The sequence below is a fragment of the Zonotrichia leucophrys genome, chromosome 1 (assembly GCF_028769735.1).
Source record: "Zonotrichia leucophrys gambelii isolate GWCS_2022_RI chromosome 1, RI_Zleu_2.0, whole genome shotgun sequence".
Taxonomy (NCBI): domain Eukaryota; kingdom Metazoa; phylum Chordata; class Aves; order Passeriformes; family Passerellidae; genus Zonotrichia; species Zonotrichia leucophrys.
In genome coordinates, this window is record NC_088169.1 from 99,845,134 (window position 1) to 99,871,095 (window position 25,962).

Genomic DNA, 25,962 nt, shown 5'->3' on the forward strand with positions numbered 1-25,962 from the left:
TCCTTTCTGCATCTTACAACAGTGGTTACCTGGTAGAGATAGAAAGCAAAATCTCAACAGGCCCCAGCTTTTATTTCTATTATACACTGTAGGTCAAGAATTGAAAGCCACCTGTCTGGACAAGCAGAACACATTAAAAAAGACAGTACTTTGAAAGATAATTGGTACTGATTTTTTTCCCTCTCAATACACAAAGTCTATCCGTTCTATAGCAGTCTCATTTCTCTTCACTCTTCCTTCATGAGCCTTGCAGTGCATCAAATTCCCTTACAAACTCTGCAGCTCAAAGTGCAACCTAAGGCAAAACTTGGGTGCCAAATGCCAAGCATTACCCATCTCTTAATATATCTGGAGTGATGTTGGGGGTGAAGGTATGGAAGGTGGCAACAGTGAGAAAACCTGTCACATCTAAGGAAATAGGTACTGCCATGGTATCTTTTGCCACATTTTACATTTCACCTCCCCTCAGAATGAGAAAAGATGCCCACGCTACTTCTCTCCATAAGCTCTTCAGTTACCATTATAGTCTTGATGAAGGCCTAATAATGAATTAAATATGCCTTTCTAATCTCTAACATGGTAAGTCCTTTAGGACAGGGGCCAGACATCAATTACTCTGTGTTTGCCCCCCTGCTCTACAACAAGTCCCATGTAAAAGGCTGTTTGGGTTATTTGAGAGTCAATGGCATTAGTGAGGTCTGTTCCACCTCATCACCATGCAACATCTAAATGTCATTAGTGCCAAAAGAAGTACAGCTTAAGCAGCTGTTGCTCACCTTACATCCCTCCTTGTTTATCACGCCAGGAGCACTTGCCAGTTATTTTGATTTGAGCACAGAAAACTGGATAATGAAAAATATTCAGATTTCTTGATTTTTTTTCCAGAATTATATGCAGTAAGATGAAGTTATGCTGGGCCCTTGGCCCCATTGCCCTTTTCTCTCTTATCTACAAAAAATAGTCAATAAAACACAGCATTTTTGATAATATATATGGGACTACTGAACCCATTCTTGATTATAGGCAAGTGTTGAGGAATGTTTTGGTTTGCTCCCTGAGGCAAATTAAAACACACTTTTGTGCTGAAGTATGGTGAGATTTAACAAACAATGCATTGGACAGTCTGCAAAGAACACAACCCACATTTTCCCTTTCAAAACACCTTTGTTCTGTCTCCTTTTGCTACATTACCCTTGTACCACTTCTCCAATGTTTTTTCCCTTCCACAACCATCCAGGTCTTGTACTTCTGCAGTCCTTAGAACAGCAAATTTCACTCTCACCTTGCACACAAGTTCAGCATGGCCCCTGGTTTCAGGCAGAGCTGAAATTTAACTGTTGGAAAAACTCCTTTGCTGACCTGGTGCCATCAGATGGTTTTCACATCATCTAATGCTTTAAAGGGATAACGCCTTTGTTAGAAGAATCATCTTACAGCTTCCTCAAGTCCTTTTCCAAAAGGTTACAGAGAAGCTTTCCTATAGGCATCAGCCTTTCCATGAACCTGCCTCAAGCAGCTGTGCTGCATTCCCACTCCAGGGACAGGCAGGAAGGAACACAGGTTTCCATTTCTTCCAGGTGGCTCTGCTTACCTTTGGGACTAAAAGAAACTCTTCCTGGTCTTTTTTTCTACTTCTCCACCACACAATGGACATGGCCACAGCCATCTCAGCCATGGGCTGCCCAGAATAGATCCTGCCAGTTTAACACTGACACTGCTACACCAAAGGAAGGAAAGCATCAGGCAGCTAGGAATATGAGAAAGCCAGTGAGAGATAAAAGCAGCTTGTCTGTCCTACTAGTAAAATAATACCTAGTTCATGTGTTTAACAATTTCCCTATCTGTGAGTAAAGCCAACGAATCAGAGACCAACAGGAAAGCCAAGCTGCTGTCAAGCTACTGAGCCTGGGAATGAGCAAGCTGCAATGAGGAGAGAACAAGTGCATCTCTGCCCTGGAGAGCTCAACAGTACAAGACAGCTGGAGATGCAGTCTTGAAAACACGGGCTCCAATACCACATGCATTTGCCCAAAACTTCAGGTTGAAGGGGCTGTAGGAACTACTGATGGAAAGATGAAAGGTGAATCCTGGTTGTGGAGTTTCTCAGTGTCTCCTGTTTCTGCCCAGGTCCCACAGGCTCTAAGGCATAAGCACTAGAAAGCTGCTCAGCACATTTTCCATGCACTTCCCACACCAGAAAACATGCTGCTAATGCTCAGGGGACTGGATAACTTCAGCTGGTGTAACAATGGATAGGAAGAGATTTCCCAAAGGCTGCTGCTTGAATGCAGTTTAGCACAAGGCTAAGCAAACATCCCTGACTGCTAGACTGCTCAGTACATTGTCTGAGAATTGTTTAGGCTTTTCTAATGGTTTATGGCTTTCAGTCCAACACATGAGCACTTTAAACAATGTGCCAGATTTTACATTTTCCAGAGCATTCTTTATGATCACGGGCTTCTCAATTTTCACAGTTTAAATCATCTTAAAAGTCAGAGGCAGCTTGTTTGGTTTGGGCATCCTGAGCACAATTTTCTGATATTCCTTCCCTTGGTGAATATCATCTTGCACACATCAGAAGGAGCAGCTACACTGGTTGTGGGTGGAATGGAGGTAATTTTCTTCACAGTGGCTATGGTAGGTCTGTGTTTGACTGTGCTGGAAACTGTGATAACATGGGGCTGTTTTAGCTACTGCTGAGCAGTGCTTACAGAGTCAAGGGCTTTCCTGCTTCTCACACCACCCCACCAATGAATGGGCTGGGTGGTCCTAGCATAGATAAGGATTTCAGCCCATAAAATTAAAAGTAACTATTTCCATTTGATCAAAATGGGCCCATTCACTAGTCATCCCTTTATTTTCCAAATCTAGCCAAAGATTTTAAGGTCTGATCTTATTACAAATATAAATAAAAGCCAGGGACAAGAGTGAACTTCAACCTGAGTCCCTGAAGTGCTGTGGTTACTATCCCTACAACACACAGCATTTAAAACTTACTAGTACAGCTTTAAGGCCTTTAAAAGAAAAGGACACTGCTCTTCTCTTTTCAGACCTGAAGTGAGTTATTTTAGCTATGCCTATTCTTGTTTTTCAAATAGAGTCCTAGAATGAGGTGGAAGGGAACTTAAAGATCACCTAGTTCCCACTCCCTTACCACAGGCAGGGGCATTCCTGCCCATGGCAGAAACCAGACCAGATTGCTCAATGCCCCATCCAACGTGGTCTTCAACACTTCCAGGGGTGGGGTATCCATTCCTCTGGGCTACCTGTTCCAGTGCCTCACCACCCGAACAGTAAATACAGAAGAGTCCCACTTAAAAAAAAAAAGATTTCTTTGGTGTAATGAAGTGGGAACACATAGTAAAGAGTTTAAAATGTCTACAAACCTACATGTGTTACAAGTTGAGTGAAAACAAAGTTAGCTATGTTGTTTCAGTTTTGTTATTGTTGTGTTTTTTTTACCTTTCACAGAACTGTGCTGCAGTAAAACATGACTTTCATGTATGTCTGAACTCCTCAACTGTTTCTTTTTGCTAAAACCTAAAAGATGCTTAATTAGCCTTCATTTGTTTAAGAAGAGAGCAGGTATCCGACCAAACCAAGAGAGGAAACACCACACATTGCAATTGTGTTTCTGAATTCTCTCTCTAGAAAACTCTGCACAGAACACTGCCACATCTTTGAATTCAAACTCAGCAGGTAATTAAGAGCACAAAAGAGGGCCAGCATTGGAAACAAAGGGCTGCAAGTCACAAAGACCAATTTCAGAGTCGTTGGTGAACTCATTTCACATACCCTACTACACTCTTACTGTCCCAGGCACTGGAACAGTGGCCATCAGATGTCTCAGCTGTGCCAAGGAAAGAATGTCAGTTCTTATCTTGCCATCACTTGCTTTCTATTCTTGAGCTTCCCGTGCCCAGGAGAGCTCTCCAATTGTAAGATTATGATTATAGCCATAAAAGTCAATATAAGGTACACCTTAAAATTTTCAATAAATGTACAAATCATTTATTTAAAATTCAAAACTCAGCAATACAAACAAAATACTTAAGAAACAATAAATCCAAATTGTAAACACTTATAGAAAATATATTAACTGTACCAATTTAACCACCCACCATTCTTCACAGAAAACAGCAAGAAATAGAGAGACAAACCAATACCCAATTGTTCTTTTCTTCTCAAATTCTAGTTTAGAGGTAGAATACCACTGTGAAGTCTCAAAAAAATTAATTCAGTAGAATTATGCTACACATAAATTTGGCCCATATACTTATAAACGTAATGAAGCCAGAAAAAAAGATTCTTACTGACAGCTCTTGCACAATAAAATTTGGCATGGCACTTTCCAAGAGATAAAGCACCTTTCCTGATAAATACTGGTTTATGTTCTTGCAAGAAAGGGATCCTGTGCTTTTTCCACTACTGACAAAGAAAATATTTAAAAATAGACAGACCAACTTTTTGGTAGGCATATAGAAAGCAAGTGTTTCTCAGTAACTTGTCCTAGAAAGCTAATCTGGGAAAAAAAGAAGTGTAACTAGTAAAAGAAGACATTTTGAAAGACTTTATGAATACTTGATGCATACTCATTTGGGTGGCACGTCCTCAAGGGGGAAGGGGGGAAAGTTAATACAACAGGAGAGGGGGAGAAAAAAAGGAAGTGTCTTTTCCACTAGCAGGGAACTGACCGGTTTTTACGGTTTTTTGTCATTTAGTCAGTTTCCCCTAACTGCTACAATTTTATCCTCTCAGGAAAAAGTGTATCTATGTGAGACACACTAGAACATCAAGTGCAGTAAAAATTACCCAGGTAATCTCAAAGGAACATATGTTCCATTTTTGTTCATCAGATAACCTGCTACAAGTAGAAACAAAATTGGAATTCTTCAGACAATATATACAAAATCATAAAAAAAAAACCAGGAACAGTTTGCAAGCTCAAATACAAACATTATTCAGAAAAAACCCAACTGTTTAATATAGAGACTGGCTGCTAAGTGCATTATTTAAACTGCTGCATGCAAATAGTGGAATCTATGGTTGTTTAAGAAACTTAACTATCAACAACTGTTAGGCTTCTGCAATTTAGTTTAGCAAGGATTTTCTCAAGTATTTGCTGAAGGACATTTGTGGTTTAGAAGCAGCAAAATAAAATTTGCAGTCTTAATGCCTTCTTGCATTATGGTATATAGAACTACTTGTCCCAGCCTTCAGAAAAAGAGGAAAAAGAGTCATTTCTACCACAGACTAGCTGAAAACAGGCCTTCATGTGCCAGCTACCTCATTTGGGGCAAAACTACTTGTGTGGTGCAGTTTAAATAGCCTAAGCTATATTTATCTGATTTTTCTGAAGCAAATTAAAGAAACATTTCAACTGTACTCACAGCAGAGCTGGCAATATCACCTGGCAAATAACCAAGGGATCTCTCCCACTAACACTGGAGGATCAGCCCAGGACAAAACACAAGAGATAAGCTTTTCTTCTACAAAGTACATTCTTCTGCTGATCATGAAGCCTTTCAAAAGGAAAGAATACAACATTAACACAGGAAAGTTTCAGATCTATTTTAGGCATTCCAATTTCTTTATGAAATTTCCATCACCTCCAAAGCAAAACTGTGCATCCCTATCCAGCTAAAAGAATATTGCACACCTAGATTAAGGAAACTTACTTAAACAAAGATGAGTAAATGCTAAGCCATATATTAAACTATGATACTTCCACATCATGATTTTTTGAGAGTTCAAAACAGGGCTGAAAGAAGACAATTTTAAGTATACATTCAGTTTTACTCCTTATTTTTCCACTGTATCCCTCATTATGTCTTTCCCTGTATGTATTTTAATGGTCAGGATGAAAATATTTTCTGTATATACAAACTAATTACATTTAACCCTGTAAAAACTAATCCAAAAACTTCACCATTCTTTGATTTCTCTATATTTAGGCAACGCATCTTCTACACATGCAAGATACTTTTCAGAACATTAGAAAAAAATTTCTAGTATTTCACTGTTTCCCAAGAAAAACTAAGATAAAGCTGAATATTCGTTGGTACATGCTTTGCTGTACCTGCATAAAACCATTTTTGTATGTACAGGTTGCACATTAATAAGGACAACAGCTGACCTCAGCATTAGTTAAAGCAAGTTGTCTTGTCTTTGTGCTTGCAAGTTCTAACAAGAAAAGGAAATATCAAGAAACATCTAGGGCTTCCATAAAAAATTTACTTGCACCAAGTTTTCCCCCTGTGACAACTCCAAAATTAAAGATGTTTCACCTTTAAGTGCACAGCAAAAGTGACAATCCAAAACAGCAAAATACATGTGCTCCCTCAGAGTCTCCAGTAAGGAAAACATTGTTATCCAGGCAGGGGTCTGGTTTCTTCCAGGTCTGGCAATAAAACACTCTGCCATGGAAGAGAACTTACACCTGGCCACTGGATCCAGAGTGCAAGATCCAGAACTGCTTCAAACACTGAAATAATTCCTCTCTCAATCTGCAATTTGACATTTGGGGTTTTATATAACATACTGACATTCAAAGAGCTAAGTCCTATGAACTGCAGATCCCCAGGCACGGCAGATTTAAAGCCAAGTTCAGCACCTTCAGAGGACAAGGCTAGGATCCCATGGACTCCACCCTGCTTTGCCCAGGCAATCAGGCACTGTGACACATTAATGAACCTGTACCATTTTCCATACCCAAGCACAACTGTGCTCCAAGATCTAATTATGAATATGGTCATGCTACCAATGTGTTGTGACTACATTCAGCAAGAAGGACAGCACACTCAGGACCTACCACCTCTGCTGTTCTGGGTTTTCTTTAATGCTCCCACATATGCAAGGCACAGTCAAAGATCAGCCTGACTGCAGAGACAGCCCTTTGGAGAAGTTGGTGCCCTAGAACTTTTGTGGGGTGGGAGAAAAAGAGATGATGGCTACTCTAAACACAGAGGCAAGCTTTATTCCTCCAAGGTGAACTTCACCACTGGGAAGATGGCTGGTACAAGTCCAAAACACCATTTATGTTCTAAATAAAGGATATTTTGATGCCTCAAGCAGATATTGGCCTCATACCAAACTCCTGAGTAGTGGCAAATTTCAGCTTGGAACCAAAAGCAGACATGCAACCAAAGCTTTCACAAAAACTAAATTATTTTACATGGTAATGTGGCCATAAGAGTCCTTTTAAAAGAGTGCTAGTTGGTTTTAGGGACACCATAGCATCAGAAGTTAACCTGTGGATCCAGAGAATTACAAAAGCATATGTCTTTGTAACTGAGAAGTAAACATTAGCAAACTACTGCAACACTGGGCTTCCAGTACATGTTGCAAAATGCAACTGACCCCTGTAAATCACAACATTAACTTTTATTTCACTATTGTCCATCACAAATCAGGGGCAAAACAGATTTCCCTTGTCACTGTTGATGTACACTAAGATACCCAGTAGTTTTCCATTAAAAAACCCAACATAGCAATGGCTGGGTAAGATACAAACCCTGCTGCTTTCCCAGTGTTTAAGTGGAAAGCATAGCCTAGGTATCTCAGCACACTTCCTAACAGGGAAGAAATACAACTTTTTATCCACATTTAATGAAAATGTCCACTAGTGGACATACAGGGGAAAAAAAACCAACCAAAAAACCCAACAGAGATATCAGGAAATAGTTAAGTCATGGCATTTGCTTTTAGTATTTATACCTGTAGATAAAAGTAGTTGTGATCCATCAAACTCACTGATGTCCTGAAAGCCACTGAAATCCAAATCCCAGACAGACAGTAGCATCCTAGTGGAGCAAAACACACACCACCAAATCTGCTGCTGTAACCCAGCAGGGCAGCCCTGGAGATGATGTTCCCAAATCACATGCTCTTCTGAAATTCTTCCTTAGTCCTGGCTCCTACTAGTTCCATTTTGAGTCTTACCTGAGAAGGCAGGGAAATTCAACCCCAGGGCAAACAAAGTCAAAGCTTGTTTGAAGCTCCCTGAGGTTTCTCTCCTGAAATTCCTTGTTTCAGTGTGTATGTAAATGATCTAATTCCTCACCAGTAGCTTCAAGTTATTTACAAAAAAGTCACTGACTCAGACACTGGTTTTCTGGAATGCATCTTTGATACCCTGACCAAGTTACTCTTGTTTAAATGAAAAGAAGTCTGAAAAGCAACTTTTCTTTTTTCTCAGGGGGCTGTATCCCACCTATGACAGGATATACTGCCTGTATTGACTCAATTTCTTCCCATATTGTTTTCTTCTCTTTGCAAAATAAGAATTTAATCTTTCTTTGCAGGAAAAAAACCAAACAAATACTTACTAACACATTCACCAAAGTGAATTCACAGCAAACACTACCACCACCACCACCCACCCACCAATCTTCAGAATTAATTTAATGGAGGCCAGTTATTAAGATACCAGTTTTATGTTTGAAAATAAAGTGCATAATGATTGTCACTGAGAACTTTGCTGATTTCAGGTTAGCATAGTTAGTATCAATTCTCAGCAACATCAATAAAATAGTAATTACAACATAAATTCATAACATGAGTCAGAATCTGAAACAGCACACATGAAAAGTAAGTTTTGTATAAACAGGAAGAAGAAAGAGAAAGTGAAATGGAATCCCTAGTCCTTTGTGGAAACGATCCTATTATACAGCTATCCCAACATGCAGCATCTGGAATGAAGAATCACAGTCTGTTTGCTTCCCTTCTACCATTCCTGAAGTCAGTTTGTAGCTTCCTGGTGGTATCTGACAGATTTCACCTTGGACTGGGGAGGATGTGTCTTGAGGGAGCTCTACAGAGACAGTGTCAGAGGAAGAATCTTGGCTTTCTGCTGACACAGACACTTGTAGACAGCTGCCCTCCATTTCCTCATTGCAATCTGTGTCTTCATCAGCCTCTTCCAGCTGCTGAACAGATTTTAAATACTGTTCTATCAGTCCGTTGTCCTGCCCATTACTAGAGCTCTCTTTACTTTGCCCACCCTCTCCATCTGAGCAACATGCTGAAACACAATTGCCATATTGTTTGATGGTTTCCATGGAAAGGGAGCTCTCACTTCCTTCAGCTGAGCTCTTTGCAGAGCTGCACAGTTCACTGGCACGAGTCTGATCAGCTGCAGAATGAAAGCCAGAATCTGGGAACTGCAACGAAGACTTTTCCTGGAGATCATCCTCACTAGCTGGAGCTAACAAAGCAGAACTAACAGCGGGTGGGGTTTCTTGCTCCCTTGTGGATGACTGAAGAGGTGGTTTGGATAAACATAAAGTATTGGCTGAAGGGATCCCAGCACCACCTAAATTCTGCATCACTGAGAGCTGCCATTGTTGAAGGGATTTAACCTGTATAGAGAAAAATTTATTATGAAATGCAGATAAACATATTTTGATTTCTAGTGGATTTATTGCATTCAGCAACCAAGCTCTAGTATAAAATCCAAGACCAAGTGACAAACAAAAGGTTTCCTGTATCATTAGGGAAATTTTGTTCTTCTTACTGTGAAATCATAGCTTTTAAACCTACATGTCAAACACTAACAGAGCACAAAAGCTCCCAGTTCAAGTACCTGAAGAAAAAGCAATCTGTTCTTAAAGCCTGAAAGGATTTATCCATTTTTAAGAAAACAACCTTATTGTTGGAAGAAAAGCTTATTAAAAGATGTAGTAACAACTTTCCTTCCTAAAAGTTGTATTAACAACTTTTGAGTTGCTCACAAGCAACACATCTTGATATCATTTCATTTGCCATGGGTATTTACCAGTCACATAATTCTTCACAGTCCTGCCTATGTTTATTTAGCTTTTCTTGCATTTTGCCTTTCTTCTCACACCAGGCCACTATTTAGTCTTTAGTGGTAAAACTAGTGTGCTTGCACTAATGTTCTGAGGGTTATTTGCCCCCACAGTATCAGTATAGCAGGCAACACAGCAGTAAGAGTCTATTAAACCACTCAAATCATTGGAAAAACTGAACCATATTGACTGTCTTCTCCAGGATCTACAGTAAGAAATAATGTGAATTCACACATAGGCAGATTCAAATTTGAATTCCAAATTCACATTTAAGCAGAAAAACAAGAGGACTAAAATTACTTACCTGGTTCCAAAGAAATTTGATAGCTTCCTCCTGTACAAGCCTTTGCATTTTATCTTCCTCTCTTTCTTTTCTCAGTCTGCAAGAACACACATCCAAAATTTATGCAGCTTAAATAAGGAACATTTGAGTAACAAGAGCAACAAGAACACATAAAAATGCCTACTTATATAACAGCACTTTTGAAAGATACAACAGAGCCTAACATTAAGAAATTACTGCAGTCTGGCTTGCCATAAATACCCAGCTGCTGACTTGAAGTTTCTTTTTCAGTTACATTTAAATTCTGCTTCCTTTTAGTGCACATTTGTTGGCTTGGCAATAAAGTGTCTTTTTGTAAACTGAACCTGAGCTCTTATTTTTTTTCCTGCACAGCTATCACCCCCTCACACACCAAATACTACTTCTTCATTTCAAATTATGCTGTCCCACTGATGTATGGATGGAGTATGATGTGTAAGCATTGGGAGTTTCTAGAGGTTCACTGAGCACTCAACTTGATTTACAGAGCTTTTGTCACTTGTGAGAGTGAAGAAAAAGAGCCTGTCAGATTGACTGATCCAGGCTGATCCAGGAAGACATTAAGTAAATCCAGAATTTTTGGCTAACAAATTGAGGAACTTTGACCATGATTTCTCCAAACATGAATTCACAGGATCAAAAATTAAAACAGAACCAAACACAGTCACATTTTAAAATGTATCATACAAGGTAGAGGAAATTCTTGCTTTTACCAGCAACAGAATAACGACTCCCAATATGGACACTTCATTTATAGACTCTAATTGTGAGGAGACAAATAAATAAATCCCACTCAGCAATCTCTATTTTGAAATATGCAAGTCCTGCTAAAATAGAAATAGAAAAATGTGTTCTAATCCAATCCACTTATAGAAAGCACTTTGAGAGTATGAATAGCTATGTGCAAAACTGTGCTTACCTTACAGGAAGTGAACCTGTAATGTAATCACTTTTATGTTTCTGATGCTAGGTTCTACTGTGAGTAGTTATATCATCTATATCTGTTCTGAAATACTCTGGAATGGTGGTTCTATTCAGACAGAATTGCAAATACACAGCATGACCTCAACTTACTTTTCTATTTCAGCTGTTAAATAAATGATGTGCTGCTGCATTCTGTGTAGGCGAATTTCATTCCGCACTTCCTTGGCTTGAGGGTGGTGGTTCCTGGTGTAAAATCCTCTCCAGGAAGCTTGGAGCTTGGTAGCTGCTTCAGTCATCCTTTGCAGCTCAGCTGCACCTCGATCAGCTGCTGCTGCACCTTGCCCAGCCAGTGAAGCAGACCTTTCTTCTGTCACCTGCTCAGGACAAAGAGTTTTTACTCCTGATTCAGCACCTAGCAAGGTTCTGGGGTGACTGTGCCGAACTTGGCCTTCAGCAGCCCCTAAATAGTGGCCAGTCCTTGCAGCCAGGCCAGCTGTTACCAGCTCAGGAGCAGGAACCTGCAGGATTTCATTGATATTCTCTTGTGTTTCCACACTTCCTGCTGCTCTGTTAGGGTGCTCTCCTGTAACAGACACAGCTTCCTGCTTTTTAGTTGTTTCCCTTCTATTAATGTCTCTCACACCTTCAATCACTGTATCATCATCATCTTCTAGGCTCAAATTGATTCCATGTAGCTTCAGGTCTGAAGCAGGAGACACTGGAGCCAATCCTGAAGCAACTGGCATGAAAGTAGACTCTGAGGATAAAAGGCTGCTGTTTAGTTTATCTTCATCTGTCTGTACATCTTCGAGGTGTAGCTCCTTGGAAAAGCTTCTTTCATGAAGAAAAGTGTTCTTTACTGCATAGGAATGATCATTGTTTGCACTTGGTCCTACCCAAGAATTCCTCTGGATGACAGGTTCTAGATGGGCAGAAAGGCACATTATAGAGCATTTCAATAATATGAGTACTTTGTTTAATTCATAGGGATTCCCAAATTTCCCCATTTTGACAGTTAGCACCTGGTGGGTAAGATGATCTAACATGTTAGTAACAATGAGCATTATTTCTGTATCAGGACAATATTTACCACAGTAACATCCAAACTTGGCAAACACCAGGTACAAGAAATGGCATAAACTGCACTTCCTTGGAGAATAAACTTATATAAAATGCAAAAGTCAAAGTAGTAACTCTCATTTTGTTGGATTGGGCTTTTTGCCTAACCAGCCAGACACAAATAAGCATGGACTGGATTTTTTTTAGAAACAATCTACAACTTCAGTTGAGAAAATAGAAGATCAATAAAATAAAACAATAACAGGGCCTTGTTCTGAAATTCCTTCCATGAAGTTACCTATGCTCAAAAGAAAAATATTTATTTCCACAGGTTAGAAACAGGAGTAGATGAGCTACTTACCCTTTTCAAGACCCATCTGAGATGGCTGGGCCTGGGCACTGTGTTCATGAGCAACTGGCACTGCTTTGCTGGGAGCAGAAAATGTCCGTGGTTCCTCGTTTTGGTTTTCATGCATCAACTGCCTCTGGTGGAGTCTAAGCAGAGAGGGCCAACAATAGATTTTGTGCTTTATTTAAACTTTGTTTTGTACAGAAAACATCTAAAAGAAACTATGAGCTATTTCAAAAGAAACAAGTGATCAAAACATTCTAAAGGAGAGACTTGTTAGGCAGACTCCTATACACACAAGACACTCACAAAGGAGGAAATTGCAGTCTTTTCCTGCTCCCCTTCCTCCAGCCCCTCTTTCTTCATTACATGTTAAAAAAAAACCAAAAAAACCCCACCAAACAAACAAAATATCCCCAAAAAAACTACCAAATAAAAATGAAAAAAAGCCCAACATGCAGTTCTGACTATAAACTGAAAACCATGAGGTATTTCTACATATGAAGAAGGTATGAAAATATTTTAAGTTTGTAAAGTGGAATACATTATATGTGTAGGTATAGAGGAGTTTGAGAAATCGTGGGAGTATCTTTCACATTTCAAAGTAAGTGAATCAAGGAATAGGTGCTCCTGTTACTAACAGCCCAAAATCCTAGTACAAATCAACAAATATTGCCACAAAAAAAACATCATCCTTTACAAACTCAGAGAACACACAGGTTGTCTCAGCCCAGCTAAATTAGAAGCTCAGGAGACAGAGGACAAAGTCAAACTGTCCTATAAACCATATATGCATGTGTATATATAATACAGGTGAGGATTTGGGGAGATTGCTTTTTCTACTCAGGTTTTTTTTGGCTTGGTTGTTGAGAGCTTTTTTTAATTTTTGAAGAGTTATATTCAACAGAACAACTTCCTGGATTTTCCCCAGAAAGATGTGAATGCTAGAGCACTTAGCTAGAGATTCCAAGGTCGAGATGCCTTGACTGCACCTCCTCCTCAGAAACAGCTAAAACATTTCCATCATTTGCTCCTGGAGATCAATCTACACTTGCAAAGTGAGCAGTAACTCCTTCTAGATGCTTCCAAGTTTCTAGTCCTTCTTTTGAGATATCCTTCTGCTAACTACAACACTTTTGTTGCTCAGCCTTTTAACCACACTATGCCACTTAGGTAGCCTGCTCCTGGGAGCTGAATTTTCTGCTCTTTCAGCAAGAAAAAGTTTGTCAATAGGTCCTAGGGAATAGAACAACCTGGACTGCTTTGTTTTCTGGCTTCTAACCAAAATTAGCTCACCTTTACATGGACAAGAAACACACCATGATAACTCTGCTCATCTATTTGCACAGACCTTAGCAACACAGCTACCAGAACCAGCAGGCTCTCCAGAGGCCTCTGCTGACAGACCTCAGGTGCCAGATACAGATGGACAAACGCATCACTGGGAACAGTGCCCCCCAAAGGACAACTTTAAAACCAAGAAAGAATATTCCAACAATAAAAAAGTTGCTAACACACCAGTGTACCACAACAGTCCTCATTTACAATTAGAACAAAAGCTAAGCTCCTTCTTGAATTTTTCATCATTTTTTGTGTGGCAATAAAAAAAAAAATCCCAGTTCATGGTTTATTTTAATCACAGTTCTAACACAAAATACTTTCAGTGTCCTACAAAGCACAGGCTGAAAAATACAAAGGAATTTTCCCCTAGTTGGCCCAGAAAGCACAAAAACACTCCTGCTGCTGCTGCTGCCCTGCCTCTCAATCCCATCTAGGACACATCCTGTACTTTCATGGCACTTTGCATCTCCAGCCCTCACTGCTACTTTGAAATACTTAAAATGAAATCTTACCACATCTAACACATCAGATATATAATTATGTTCTCAATTACATTCTCTAAGAAAGAAACTAAATTCTCACCTTTGCTTACTCAGTATTTTTTCCAGTTTGGCATCCTCTTCAGTCTGGAGTCCATATACTGATGTGAGAGGGCAAACATTAGCCAAGTACTGAACTAGCTGAACATGCTGCCCAGGCCGAAATGACCTTCCTTTCCCTTGACTGTAGAGCCATTCTGCTTTCAAGCTGTTAGGAAGGAGGAAAATGGTTTAATAAATGGCACCTTTAATAAACAGCATAGAAACAGTAACTCTGTTTTTACTACAGTTCTTCTAGTGGGTACCAAAGAGCTAATCTACAAATCTAAGCAAGATTTGGAACATGTGCAATGCCCAGGTAAGAGCCAGTAAGACTGGCTCAGCAATTCTCTTCTTCTATATCAAAACTTGCTTTCATTTCTATTCCTTCTTCAGATTCCACATTCAAAAATCTTTCTGCCAAGCATACATATCTGTGAGACTTTCTTGCCAAACTTTCATCCTTCCCAACACCCAGGGAAAGTGGCAATACCATTATCAGAACAATGAATTATGTACTAATTCACTTAGGCATCAATTGAAACAAAAAAGAAAAAACCCACTTGTCCAAAACTGTGCATCTCTGCTTTGTGTTATCTTTGAGCACTGAAAACACATCTGTCTCAATGAACTTATCAGCAAAGCTTTCACAGAAACAGAGAAGTTCACAAAAACATGTAAAACAGACACAGAGAGCACATATTCCTAAAAAGTATTCAACAAGTCTGTTTTAAAAATTAATTTCTGTGCGAGATTATTTAATATAATACACCCACATGTAATAATATAGTTAATACAGAACATCCCATGAAAAAGTCATGAAAAAGAAGTCTAGAATTCCAACAGGCAACTCTCCTGGAAAGTCATAGCAGGTTATGGTGAAACAGAAATAGAATTGGTTCACCTCTGACCAAGAGAAAGGCACCTTTTAATTTTGGTAACAGGGTAAAAAGGACATTAATGTCCTAGGATGTGAGTGTCCTGGACTGGAATGTGCTTATACTGGATAATATTTATGCTTGGGCTGTTCTGATGTCAAGAACTTTGTCATACAGATATCATAGGGATATAATGAGCACAGTGATACAGTAACAAGTGATTTGAGCAAAATTATATTTAACTAATTGATAACACAAAAAAGCCGAATCTAGAAATGCACACACAAATCATGCTTATATAAGGGCAAGTTTGAGCTTCCCCCAAGACAACAGCTTTAACTCCTGCTGATTGTCACATTCTGCAAAGTCAAAGAGGCTGTAAAGAAAGGCTACCAGACCACTGATCAACTGCTATCACAGTTTTGCTTTGTAGAAGTGCTTCTGTGATTTGAGCAACAAAACAAAAGCTTAACTTCATATTTCTGTCTAAGCTAACTAAATAATAATTCCAGTGTAACAGATGAAAAATTTAGCTATAGCAATTTTAGCTCAGCCGAACTTGATGTAATAATTTTAGAGATTTAATAATACTATTATGTCACCTTTCCTTCTGAGAAATCACATATCCATCAAGAACTTTAAGGTTCAGACACCAGCTGACAATATAAGGCCTGTAGTCAAAGCCAGGGACAGAAGGTGTGGCCATCACACAAGGATTGTTCATAATTGACAGCTGCTCCAAGTGGTGAAGAGAGGCCAGGAAAGAAACCTTGAGAAAACAAAATACATTTGTTAACTCAGAAAAACATTCCACATTTCTCCTAACTACAGCTGGACAACCTGTGTAAAACAACTGAATGACAAATAAATCAAAAATCACATTTGATATTTGAACACAAATATCTACAAAGGACCTTCTATCACTTACTGCTATTTCCCAATGATTCTTCTGTACATGCTATTAGTTCTAGGAAAGCATTATCTTCTCTTAAAATTGGGAATGGGGCTTTATGTATAGAAAGATGTAGTATGAGTCCAGTTTACTATAACAGCTATTGGATTTTGAAAACAAACAAAGAAAAAAAAAAATAGGCAAGCCAAAAAGCTGGAGAAATCCTGCCGTTTAGAAGAGAAATTATTACCAAAACATTTTCTTCCAACATGAAATCCCAACCAAGAGTTTTGGCTGCTACTTATAATAAATCAAACAAACAAAACAATAAAGACAAAATCACAGGCAGATTATTTGTTTCTCTTACACAGTTTGAAAAATAGGTCAGTGGCAACAAGTGCAATTCAAACCTCTGTTCTAATCCCAGCAGCTGCAGAAGGTCTCTGCAGCATTTAGTCAGCTCAGCTTTCAACTTTCAGACAACTAGAAAAGGTTAGGCCTAAAAGTAACATCCTTGAATAACAAAAACATAGCAGAAAAAAGGCAAATTTCTTTTCAGACTAAATTTTAAAAGATACCACTAGCTCGTGCAGATAACGCAAATATGCTTATTACATATAAACAATTAAACTATTACAAGTTAGGTTGTTTCAGAGAAGAGAGCCCATTTTCAGTTACAATCTCAAAACAATTGTTCAACTTCCTTCTTTCAGTCTACCTAAAGACAAGGTGATCTATCTTCTATATCTTACCTCATTTAAGTCTCTGATTTCATTTTCTGCCAAAGAAAAAACAGTCAAACTCTGAGGTAGGCAAGCAGGGGCAGGGCGAAGTGAAGTTATAATATTTCCATGCAGCAACAGAGTCTATAAAATAAAAACACATGATGAACACATGATGAAATGAGTGCTTGATCAGAACCCACAGATTTCTTTTCCAGGCATCACCTGACAAAAACACATTGCAAAAGAAGGATAAGAAAGACTTTCTGGTCACAGTTACCAAAAAAAGTATTTGGAAACATTTTTCTCTACAGCATGCATGTTGGAAGAGTTAGAAGTATGTTTTTGATTTGTGATAGGATAAGAGAACAAAGAGTTATGAAGAAGATATCATCACCATCATATCTTTATCAAAATCATTAGAGTGGCTATAGAAAAATCACTGCCTCAGCTCCTGCAACTTCAAAACAAGGAAGAGAACATTTACACACTTCTCTCTAGAAATTACATTTAATGAATTAAAATGCTCTAAGAGCTAGTGTTGAAAGAGTGAATGTCTAAAGGCAGCAATTTTCAAAGCAAATTTCTTTCTGTACAGAATGCATTAAAAACAGAGATAGAACACCTACCTTCAGTGAGGTAAGCTTGGAGAGATCACCTAATTGAGCTATGTTATTGTCTGACAGATCAAGATGCTGAAGACACAGACAGGAATTGACTTGTTCAATGGCCTACAAAAATAAAGAAATCAGTTACTCACAGTAACCCTTTTTTAGCTACTAAATAAAACCAGGTATCAATAATTATAAATTCTTTTGAAAGATAAAAAAAACCCACTAGCTAAGTAACCCAAAATAAACACCATATTTTAATACAGTTGTATTTTATAGATAATAATTTTGGAGACTACTTCCTTACTTGCATTTCATTTTGATATCAAACCTTTCATTTTTTCCTAGACAACTCCAAAAGCTGCCATCTTCTATTTCATAAGCCAGTAGACACAAAATAGTAACATTGTTCCAATCAAAACATATTCAGATTTCTTTGCAGCATGTTCCAAATTTCTACAACAAAAGATTCTGGTAAATGCAACAGAGTGAATACTTTACCTTAATGTTATTTCCTGCCAAATTCAGCCATTCCAGGTGCACCAAATCCTTCAGCCCTTCCACATACCCAATACTGTTATGAGGCAAGTTGAGCACTCTGAGCTTGGTCAGTTTTGCCACACCCATCATTCGCACCAGACGGTTGTTGGCCACAGAGAGCTGCAGATGGACACACAAAAGAAACAGCTTTAACTGGCAGACAGAGTAAGGTCTTACTTCTAGTAGTTAAAAATCTACTCCAACAGATACTTGTTCAATCTATGTATTTCATTTTCAAGTAAATGACACCGACAAAAAACCTGCAAGAGCCAGGAAATAAATTACTGATCAAAGAACATGAGTCCTCACAGCTCACTCCACAACCTTAAGAGGAAATTCTCCTAGCAACAGCTAAAAAACAGAAAAAGAATGAGGAATTGTGTCATATGAAAATAAGGTTGTAATATCAGAACTGCCAATTCATTGTGCAAATTGTTGCCCCATTCCTGGTGTAAAATTGCACTTACTGTTGATATGGCAGAGGACAAAATGTATTTCACACAATTCTCAGACAGGTCCTGTGCTAATAGGACTGTAAACCACAAAGTTTTTAAAGGGTAAATCCTGACTAGACACACACTTCAGTAACAAGATCACCAAGCTGGCAGTGTGGTGAAGGTTTGTTGTAGCAACAAACCCCACCTCTGCCAACTCAGTGTAAGCTGGTCTGTAAAAGTTATCAGGCAGCTTCGAGTCTATCCAGAAGGACTTGCAGTGAAAATACAAAGTTATTTTTAATGTTACAAAGCCCATGCACTCAAAAGCTAAGAAGTATCAAAATTTGAGTTATCAGTGACTTTTCTGTGTTCTCATCATGTCCCTCCCCCATTAGGATTTACTTAGCTCATTTTTAGTTACAGCCCCCTCCACTATCAACTGCAGACCTCCACTGAAGGCAAAGCTTTCTACTTTAGCCAGCCATCATTTATTTTCCTGTGAAGACAGTAACTGCTAGCTTACTTCAATAACATAATAGTGCCTGAAGGCAGAAGATGCTAACATCATAGCACCATTATTTGATAACAATTTCAAATCAAACAATACTGACCTGCATCAGATTCCTGCATTTTTCCAAGTGTTCCAATTTAATTATCTGATTTTTGTCCAGAATCAGAGTCTGAGTATCAGCATCACAGGGTAAAGTTGGACCAAGCTTTTGCAATCCTTGACCTGAGCAGTTGACTATCAAGCCTTAGAATAAAAAGGAGAAAAAAACAACAAAAAAAGCACCACAAAGTTTATATATGAGAACATGTACTGGAAAAGCAATGCAAAATAAAAAGATTTGTTTTATAATAGATGCAGATAATTTGAGAAACAGATTAACTTTCTTTTCCATGTAAAACTAAAGCAAATTACTCCAGATTGAACACTTTAAGAGTAACTGATCCAGTTACTGGAAGATACACATACCAGACACTGTCCCACTTAGGAACTCTGGCAGAATTCTGGGAAAGTCACAAAAATCCTTTGAAGTGAGATGCAGCAAAATTCTGGTAGCTAAATTTAAAAGTGCGATCCTCAAAACCCCAAATTTCAAAAGAACCTAAATTTAAAAATTCTTCAGAGAATTTAAGTTTTGAGCAGCTTGACAAGTAACTATGTGTAAGCATTCAATCTAAACTGAGAAGCCACTCATGCAGCCACACTACAGTACTGGGGCACTGGGAAGAACAAACTGTAAATGGGCCAGCACACCATTTACTTAGTGCAACACACAATTCAAATGTTCCATGCAAAAAGGGTCACTACATAAAGTTATCATGAATAACTTGAATCACTGGGTACCCAAAGTGACACCTGACAATGGTAATAATTTTCATACACTGAGCCTCTGCAGTGTATTTGATGTACAAACACCACTGTACTGCTTCTTGTTCTCTTAATATTATTCAGTAAACAATGCTTCCTTTTTCAGCAACATATCCCAAATAGTGTTCTCACTCTAATATGACTCTCATATTAATAGTACAGTTTATAGTTTTTAGGGTTTAGTTACACTATGGATGGAGACAAACATTTTTTGTGTACCATTTTGTCAGCTAGAGAAGATGCATTTCTAAAAAAAGATGTCTGATGACATTTATTATATTCCCATTTTTTTCAAATCCACAGTTGCCCCAAGGGCTTTGGAGAGCAGCGAGGCCAGAGCCAGAAACCATCACACTCCTGTCTTTGCACATTCAGGGAGAAAGCATCACTTGTTTCTCACTCAAGCAGTCACTCCTACAACTGCTTGATCACTTTAATTGACCAGACAAACTTTGCATCTGCTTATTTATCCAAGGGTTTGTTACAAAAATCCACAACTAGCCCCTCCAACCTAGGAGAGAGGCAAGGACCCACAGTACAGAATTGCAAGAGTAATCCTTTTATTCATGCATGAGGTGTCCCATTCAAACTGGGGCACTCAGAATGTGGCTTTACACACGGTTCTCATAGATTTCCAACATTCAAGTATAACATGATCCAACTGCTACTTAACACACACAACTATCTGCAAAGAACCTGTATTTCTATGGCAACATCATCCACCTGCTTTGCTACTGAACTACACATCCCTGCAGTCAGACTTGCTACAACCACTTCTCCATGATGCTGACAAAGGAAGTTTTCACACAGGTGTTAAACGACCTGGGGTGCTGGCATTATCTCCCAGTCTGGGGGGATCCTTTATGAGCACATTCAGGATTCAGAGAAACATAGGTCCCTCTTTCAATATTGCCTGTCCTTCTCCTTCCATCAAGCTTTAGTTTGCTTGCTTAAGCATGGCAGTTCAGTATACAGCATGAATTATATATACACGTGGAACTCTACAAAATTAATATGATTCCATTCTATAAAGACTCATTGATATAATACCTGGGGAACGAGATTTTCCTAATAGGCTTTCAGGACCCAGGAAAACATTCAAATTTGCTTATTTCTCGTTTGGCAGGAACCAAGGAACTACACCCTCAGAAGTGGCGCTGTCCCCAAGACCCCTCAGCCCTCCCCTCTAGGGAAACCGGGCCCTATATCATTGAAATCCTGGCCTATAAATGCTCTACAAGGCGGCGGGACTCTCCAGCACGATGGACAGTGCTCCGTCCTGCCCCGAGCCAGCGGCGCTCCTCAGGGCGGGAAGCGGTGCCCGCGGCGCCCCCCTCGCCCCGCGCTGCCCCGGCCGCCTCCAGCCCGCGGGCCCTCGGGGGCCGCCTGACAGCGGGGGCACCGGAGCCGCCGAGCCGGCCCCGAGAGGAGGGGGCGCCGCCGCCTCCGCAGCGCCGAGCCCCCTGCACCCCTCCGAGCGCCCACAGCGCTTTTCGGGACCCGCAGCCCCCAACATCGCGGCCCCCGGCATCTGCCCGGGGCTGCCCTTACCGGCTCCGGCCGCCTCGTCCCCCGCCCCGGCCGCCGCCATGCCCCGCGCTTGACAACACCGCCAGGCAACGGAGCGCCGATGGGCCGGGCCGGGCCGCTACGGGAGCGCCGCGCCCTTTATGCTGGCTGGAGCGGCGGGTCCCGCGGCCGGGGCTGCGCCGGGGGAGCCCGGCCCGGTGAGCGCTCCGTGAAGCTGCCGCGGTGCGGCCGGGGCGGGGCGGGGCGGTGCTGCCGGCCGGGCCCTGCCCTGCCCTGCCCTTCCCGCTCCGCTCCCGTCGGGCCCCGCGCGGCGCTGCCGACACCGCCTCCCGGCGTCCCCTCCGCCTCTCCGGCCCCTCGCAGCCGCCGCCATCATGAAGTGAGCGCCCCGTCCGCCGCTATCCGCGCCCATCCGCCGCGGGGAGGCCGCCGCGGGGCCCCGGCCGCCTCCCCCGGGCACCCGCGCCCTCCCCTAACTCTTCTCTCCCGCGCAGGGTCGAGCTGTGCAGCTTCAGCGGCTACAAGATCTACCCGGGCCATGGCCGCCGCTACGCCCGCACGGATGGGAAGGTGAGGCCGGGGCGAGCCCCGAGGGCCGGAGCGGGCCCTGCGAACCGGAGGGCGGCCGGGCGGTGCGCGGGGAGCCGGGGCCGCGCCTCTGGGACTGTCCGGAGACTCCGGTAGTGTTGATGTGGCCCGTGCCCGGGTCGTTCGTATCGAGCTGTGTGAAAATAGCATCGCTGTGCAGTTGCCGTGGCTGCTCCGCAGGAGATCCGTGCTGTAGCTCGGGGTTGAGCTTTAGAATGCAGTTTCTAAAGGCAGTCTTAAAGCAGCAGGTGTAAAGTACCAAACTTGTGTAGAAAATGCTGCTTAGACGTCCTGCATCAAATGCTGAGATTCGCTGGAGACAACAGCTGGTCTCCCAAATTAATTGAGTAGAAATCTTTGAGGTAAAATAGGGTGGAGAGCCCTTTCAGGCTGTCATGTCATACGCAGACAGGATTTGTCCCTACCTGTGAATGGATGGCTTGGCTTTTGAGTATCCCAGTACAGTCATCTTTCTCTGCCGAATTCCCGGCAAAATAACCAGGAGATAGACTGGCCGAATTCTTGTGAGTGCTCCTGGGAATAAGGTTGTACTTTAAATGAATTATATAGCTAATAACAAACCGGCTTGCACGTTCTGCCTGATGTTATAGACAAACAGGTTAGTGTCACTAGGCAGGGGGGAATCGGGTGGAGCATTGGTCTCCCTGTGTTCCCTAGGCCAAGTTCTGAATCACTCCCACGTACAGGAAGTACATAGTTGCTTGAGGATGGACACTTGGGAAGCATGATGCTGGACACAGCTATTCATGCTGTGCCTGAAGTACACAGCAGCACGGGATGCAAGTGGTAATTTGAACTTTTTTCAGAAAAATGAAGATACTTCAGAATGCCTTGCAATACATCGGTTTGACCAATCTAACAAAATACAAAACTTGAGATTTCTTGAATTACCTTCTAAAATTTTGACTAGTCAAAGCTGTGTTTAAGAACTCCAAAACCATCAGTGTCAAAAAACGCTGACTCAAAGAATGCTTAATGCAAACTGTGGTAATGTCTTCCATGGAAAAAAAGTTTACACAAAACATTTTGCCTTCCCAGGTTTTTCAGTTCTTGAATGCAAAATGTGAGTCTGCATTCCTTTCCAAGAGAAACCCTCGTCAGATCAACTGGACTGTTCTGTACAGGCGTAAGCACAAGAAGGGACAGTCAGTAAGTACATACCAGCCAATGGCACTGGAAGGTGGTGACCAAAAGATGATGTGGTCACTGCTCTGTCAGAGGTCACTTAAGTGTGCCAGTGTTCAGCAGGAGCATGACCCAAGTTACCAGGATGAAGACTAGTTAATAATGGTGAAAATGTGACTGCAGTCACATGAGTTTATACACCACTTCAACAAAATCATTGTATTGTGTTGTAGCACTTCTTTGGGAGACCACTCAGACCCATAGTATGTTCAGTAGATCTTAATAATTGTAGGAATAGCTTGTTTTTAAAAGTTAGTTTTAGGGAAGGTGGGCAATGCTGTTTAATATGCAGACTTTGTGAAAGTTTGGTCTTGTAAACTTCCTCAATGGTGACAGCATAGGGAGCTGATTTTGGGGTTAGAGGGGCAGGGATGACTCTCCTAATATACTCTCCTTGAAAACTTTGGGCTGTAGCATGAGGTCTTTCCCTTTGTAGCTGTCATTGGATGAGAAGGATAAATCATGAAACATGTAGCATGAGGTATGCTGCAGTGCTCTTCTTTAAACTTGCACAGCAGAGGAGCTTTGAGAAAGGCTTACAGCAGTGCAATAATGGTTGAAGAAAGTTGATGCATGATAGCTTACACTGCTCCCCAGCACCTGATCCACTTGAATAGGTGTGGAGTGTTTTCCTTTCAGAAAACACCATCAAAGGTTTATCCTTCCCCCCTTTTTTCGTCTGGGAGTTACCGCTGGCTGAACTTGTAACATTCTTTCAAAGTATTTTTTTTTTTTTTTTTTACTTGCTTAGAAGTATAGAAGATACAGGGTCTAATATGTGTGTCTCCAGCACTGATAGTTGGACAGCTGGGGAGCCAGCCAAAGATTGTTGGTAGTAACACACAATGAAAAGTACAGGATGTGGCTGGAGAAGGGGCCGTGTGGAGGTAGGGCAGCACTTCTCTGTACCCAACAGAAGGATTCTCTAAATTGAGGAGGAAAATTCTACTGCAGTATTCAGTTTTAAATAGCTTCAATTTGAGTAGCAGCTTGTTCCCATAATTGTCTTTAGCCATGTATTTGATGTCTTGTGATGCTAATTGTGTGTGTTTGTCTCCTGCCCTGTTAGGAAGAGGTCCAGAAGAAGCGCACGCGCCGTGCTGTGAAGTTTCAGAGAGCCATCACTGGTGCCTCTCTGGCTGAGATCATGGCCAAGCGGAACCAGAAGCCCGAAGTACGAAAGGCACAGAGGGAACAAGCTATCAGGTGAGAAGCCAGATCAGTGGAGCTATCCCAAGCTTTTCAAAGATTACAGTACTATCCCAAGCTTTTCAAAAATTACAGTACTATCTCAAGCTTTTCAAAGGTTACAGTACTTTTCATACAAAAGTTTAAACTGTAGGTGAGCTCTGTGTTTTATTTTTGGTTTTTTGTTTGCTTTTTATCTGTATATTTGTATGTAATACTGAGTAATCTTGGCAAGCGATAGTGGCAGCAGAGAAGGATCTCTCCTTGCCTTTTCCCTTTGTACTTTTGTCATTCACAGTTCTGTCATCTCTGTAGAAATTCCTTCAGGGGATAGTGAATATAGAGGAGAAATCTGCAGTAATGCATTCCATTCCTGATCTCGGGAAGCTTACAGTGCTGAAACAAGGAAACTGTGTGTGGCAGACATGGATAACTTCCACTTTTTCTGTGAATTAACAGGGCTGCAAAGGAAGCCAAGAAGGCTAAGCAGGCAACCAAGAAAACAGCTGTTTCTGCTGCAAAGGTGAGATGCAGTAGGCAAATAGAAATTGTAAAATGGAATACACCATGTTGTAACATGACACACAATGTTCTGCTGTGGCACTTAATTGGAAATTCCTGTTTCTGTGTTGAGGAAGCATTTTATGTAACTTTCTTAATAATTATAATAATAATAATAAGTATTACAAGAAATCCATTCTCTGACCTAATATCAGAGATAATTAATAGATAAAAACTTGTCTGAATGTGGTATCTTCACTATCTAGGAACTTGGTAACAATATATTGATGAGTGCTACCCTGTGTTTCATTATCACTTGTGAATTAATACCATGTGTTGGCTTAGTGTTATGTGTGTAAACAAATCTTAGCATGATCCCAGTATTATAGTTTGCAATTCTAGTCTGGTCTGATTTCTGCCAAGAGTACATACAAGGACCCTTTTAGAACTGCAGATAAGTAGCTTCTTTTCACTCATACTTCATTATTTCTCCACAGGCCCCTACAAAAGCAGCACCTAAGCAGAAGATTGTGAAACCAGTCAAGGTTTCTGCTCCCCGTGTTGGTGGAAAGCGCTAACTTGCCAAACTGTTGCTCATGCTGAATAAACATCTGATGGAATTCCATTACTTGTGCCATGGTCTGCTCTGCTGTGTGAGATACACTGAAGGGAATGAATCTGTGAAATGACAGTGTCTGGGTATTGCAGACTGAAAAACATCTTCCTGCCATAAAACACTTTTTCTTAGCCAGTCTGCTGTATTAGCACACGCTTCCCCAGTGTTCACTGGGTGGCTCAGGTAGCAGGGAGGATGGAGCAGGTATTTGAGGAGTGTTCTTGCCTGAAGGACAGAGCAGCATCTAAGTTTTTTTCTACATCTATGACAAATGGCATAAAAAGTGGTTTCTAAGATCAGAGGTACACACAAGCTAAAAGAGGGTGTGAAGCAATATAATCTGTATATTACCTACCAAGGTTCTGTGTTGTGGAATGCATGTAGCAAGATACAGAGAATCAAATGTGGAGAAGGTTAAAAAAAGGGAATGGATGGTTTCACAGACTGCATAGCTCTTGCACACAAAGATTCAGATGCAGCTTCTGTGTAGGGAAGT

General features: G+C 40.8%; 2 protein-coding genes across 2 annotated transcripts; one reads left to right on the top strand and one right to left on the bottom strand.

Moving 5' to 3' along the window:
- Positions 1–4,034: 4,034 nt before the first annotated feature.
- On the bottom strand, positions 4,035–21,594 carry CEP97 (centrosomal protein 97). Its single transcript, XM_064725138.1, has 11 exons — positions 21,389–21,594; positions 19,074–19,216; positions 17,987–18,145; positions 17,504–17,605; positions 16,905–17,018; positions 15,863–16,029; positions 14,387–14,551; positions 12,476–12,609; positions 11,206–11,977; positions 10,114–10,189; positions 4,035–9,359 (listed from the first exon to the last, which is right to left on the bottom strand). The coding sequence occupies exons 1-11, from the start codon at positions 21,426–21,428 to the stop codon at positions 8,664–8,666; spliced, it is 2,568 nt and encodes an 855-aa protein (XP_064581208.1). The 5' UTR covers positions 21,429–21,594; the 3' UTR covers positions 4,035–8,663.
- Positions 21,595–21,615: 21 nt separating this feature from the next.
- Positions 21,616–25,475, top strand: RPL24 (ribosomal protein L24). The gene is made up of 6 exons (XM_064725153.1): positions 21,616–21,746; positions 21,862–21,937; positions 23,015–23,125; positions 24,231–24,367; positions 24,809–24,872; positions 25,348–25,475. The coding sequence occupies exons 1-6, from the start codon at positions 21,742–21,744 to the stop codon at positions 25,426–25,428; spliced, it is 474 nt and encodes a 157-aa protein (XP_064581223.1). The 5' UTR covers positions 21,616–21,741; the 3' UTR covers positions 25,429–25,475.
- The last annotated feature ends 487 nt before the right edge of the window (positions 25,476–25,962 follow it).

Bases quoted from the DNA above. Each gene is read 5' to 3' on its own strand.
- RPL24 (XM_064725153.1), top strand. The intron at 23,126-24,230 runs GTAAGTACATAC...CTGCCCTGTTAG, and splicing joins AGCACAAGAAGGGACAGTCA to GAAGAGGTCCAGAAGAAGCG. The intron at 24,368-24,808 runs GTGAGAAGCCAG...GTGAATTAACAG, and splicing joins CAGAGGGAACAAGCTATCAG to GGCTGCAAAGGAAGCCAAGA.
- CEP97 (XM_064725138.1), bottom strand. From the start codon at position 21,428: ATGGCGGCGGCCGGGGCGGGGGACGAGGCGGCCGGAGCCG. The intron at 18,146-19,073 runs GTCAGTATTGTT...GTCCATCTGCAG, and splicing joins AATGCAGGAATCTGATGCAG to CTCTCTGTGGCCAACAACCG. The intron at 9,360-10,113 runs GTAAGTAATTTT...TTCTCTATACAG, and splicing joins TCAAATTTCTTTGGAACCAG to GTTAAATCCCTTCAACAATG.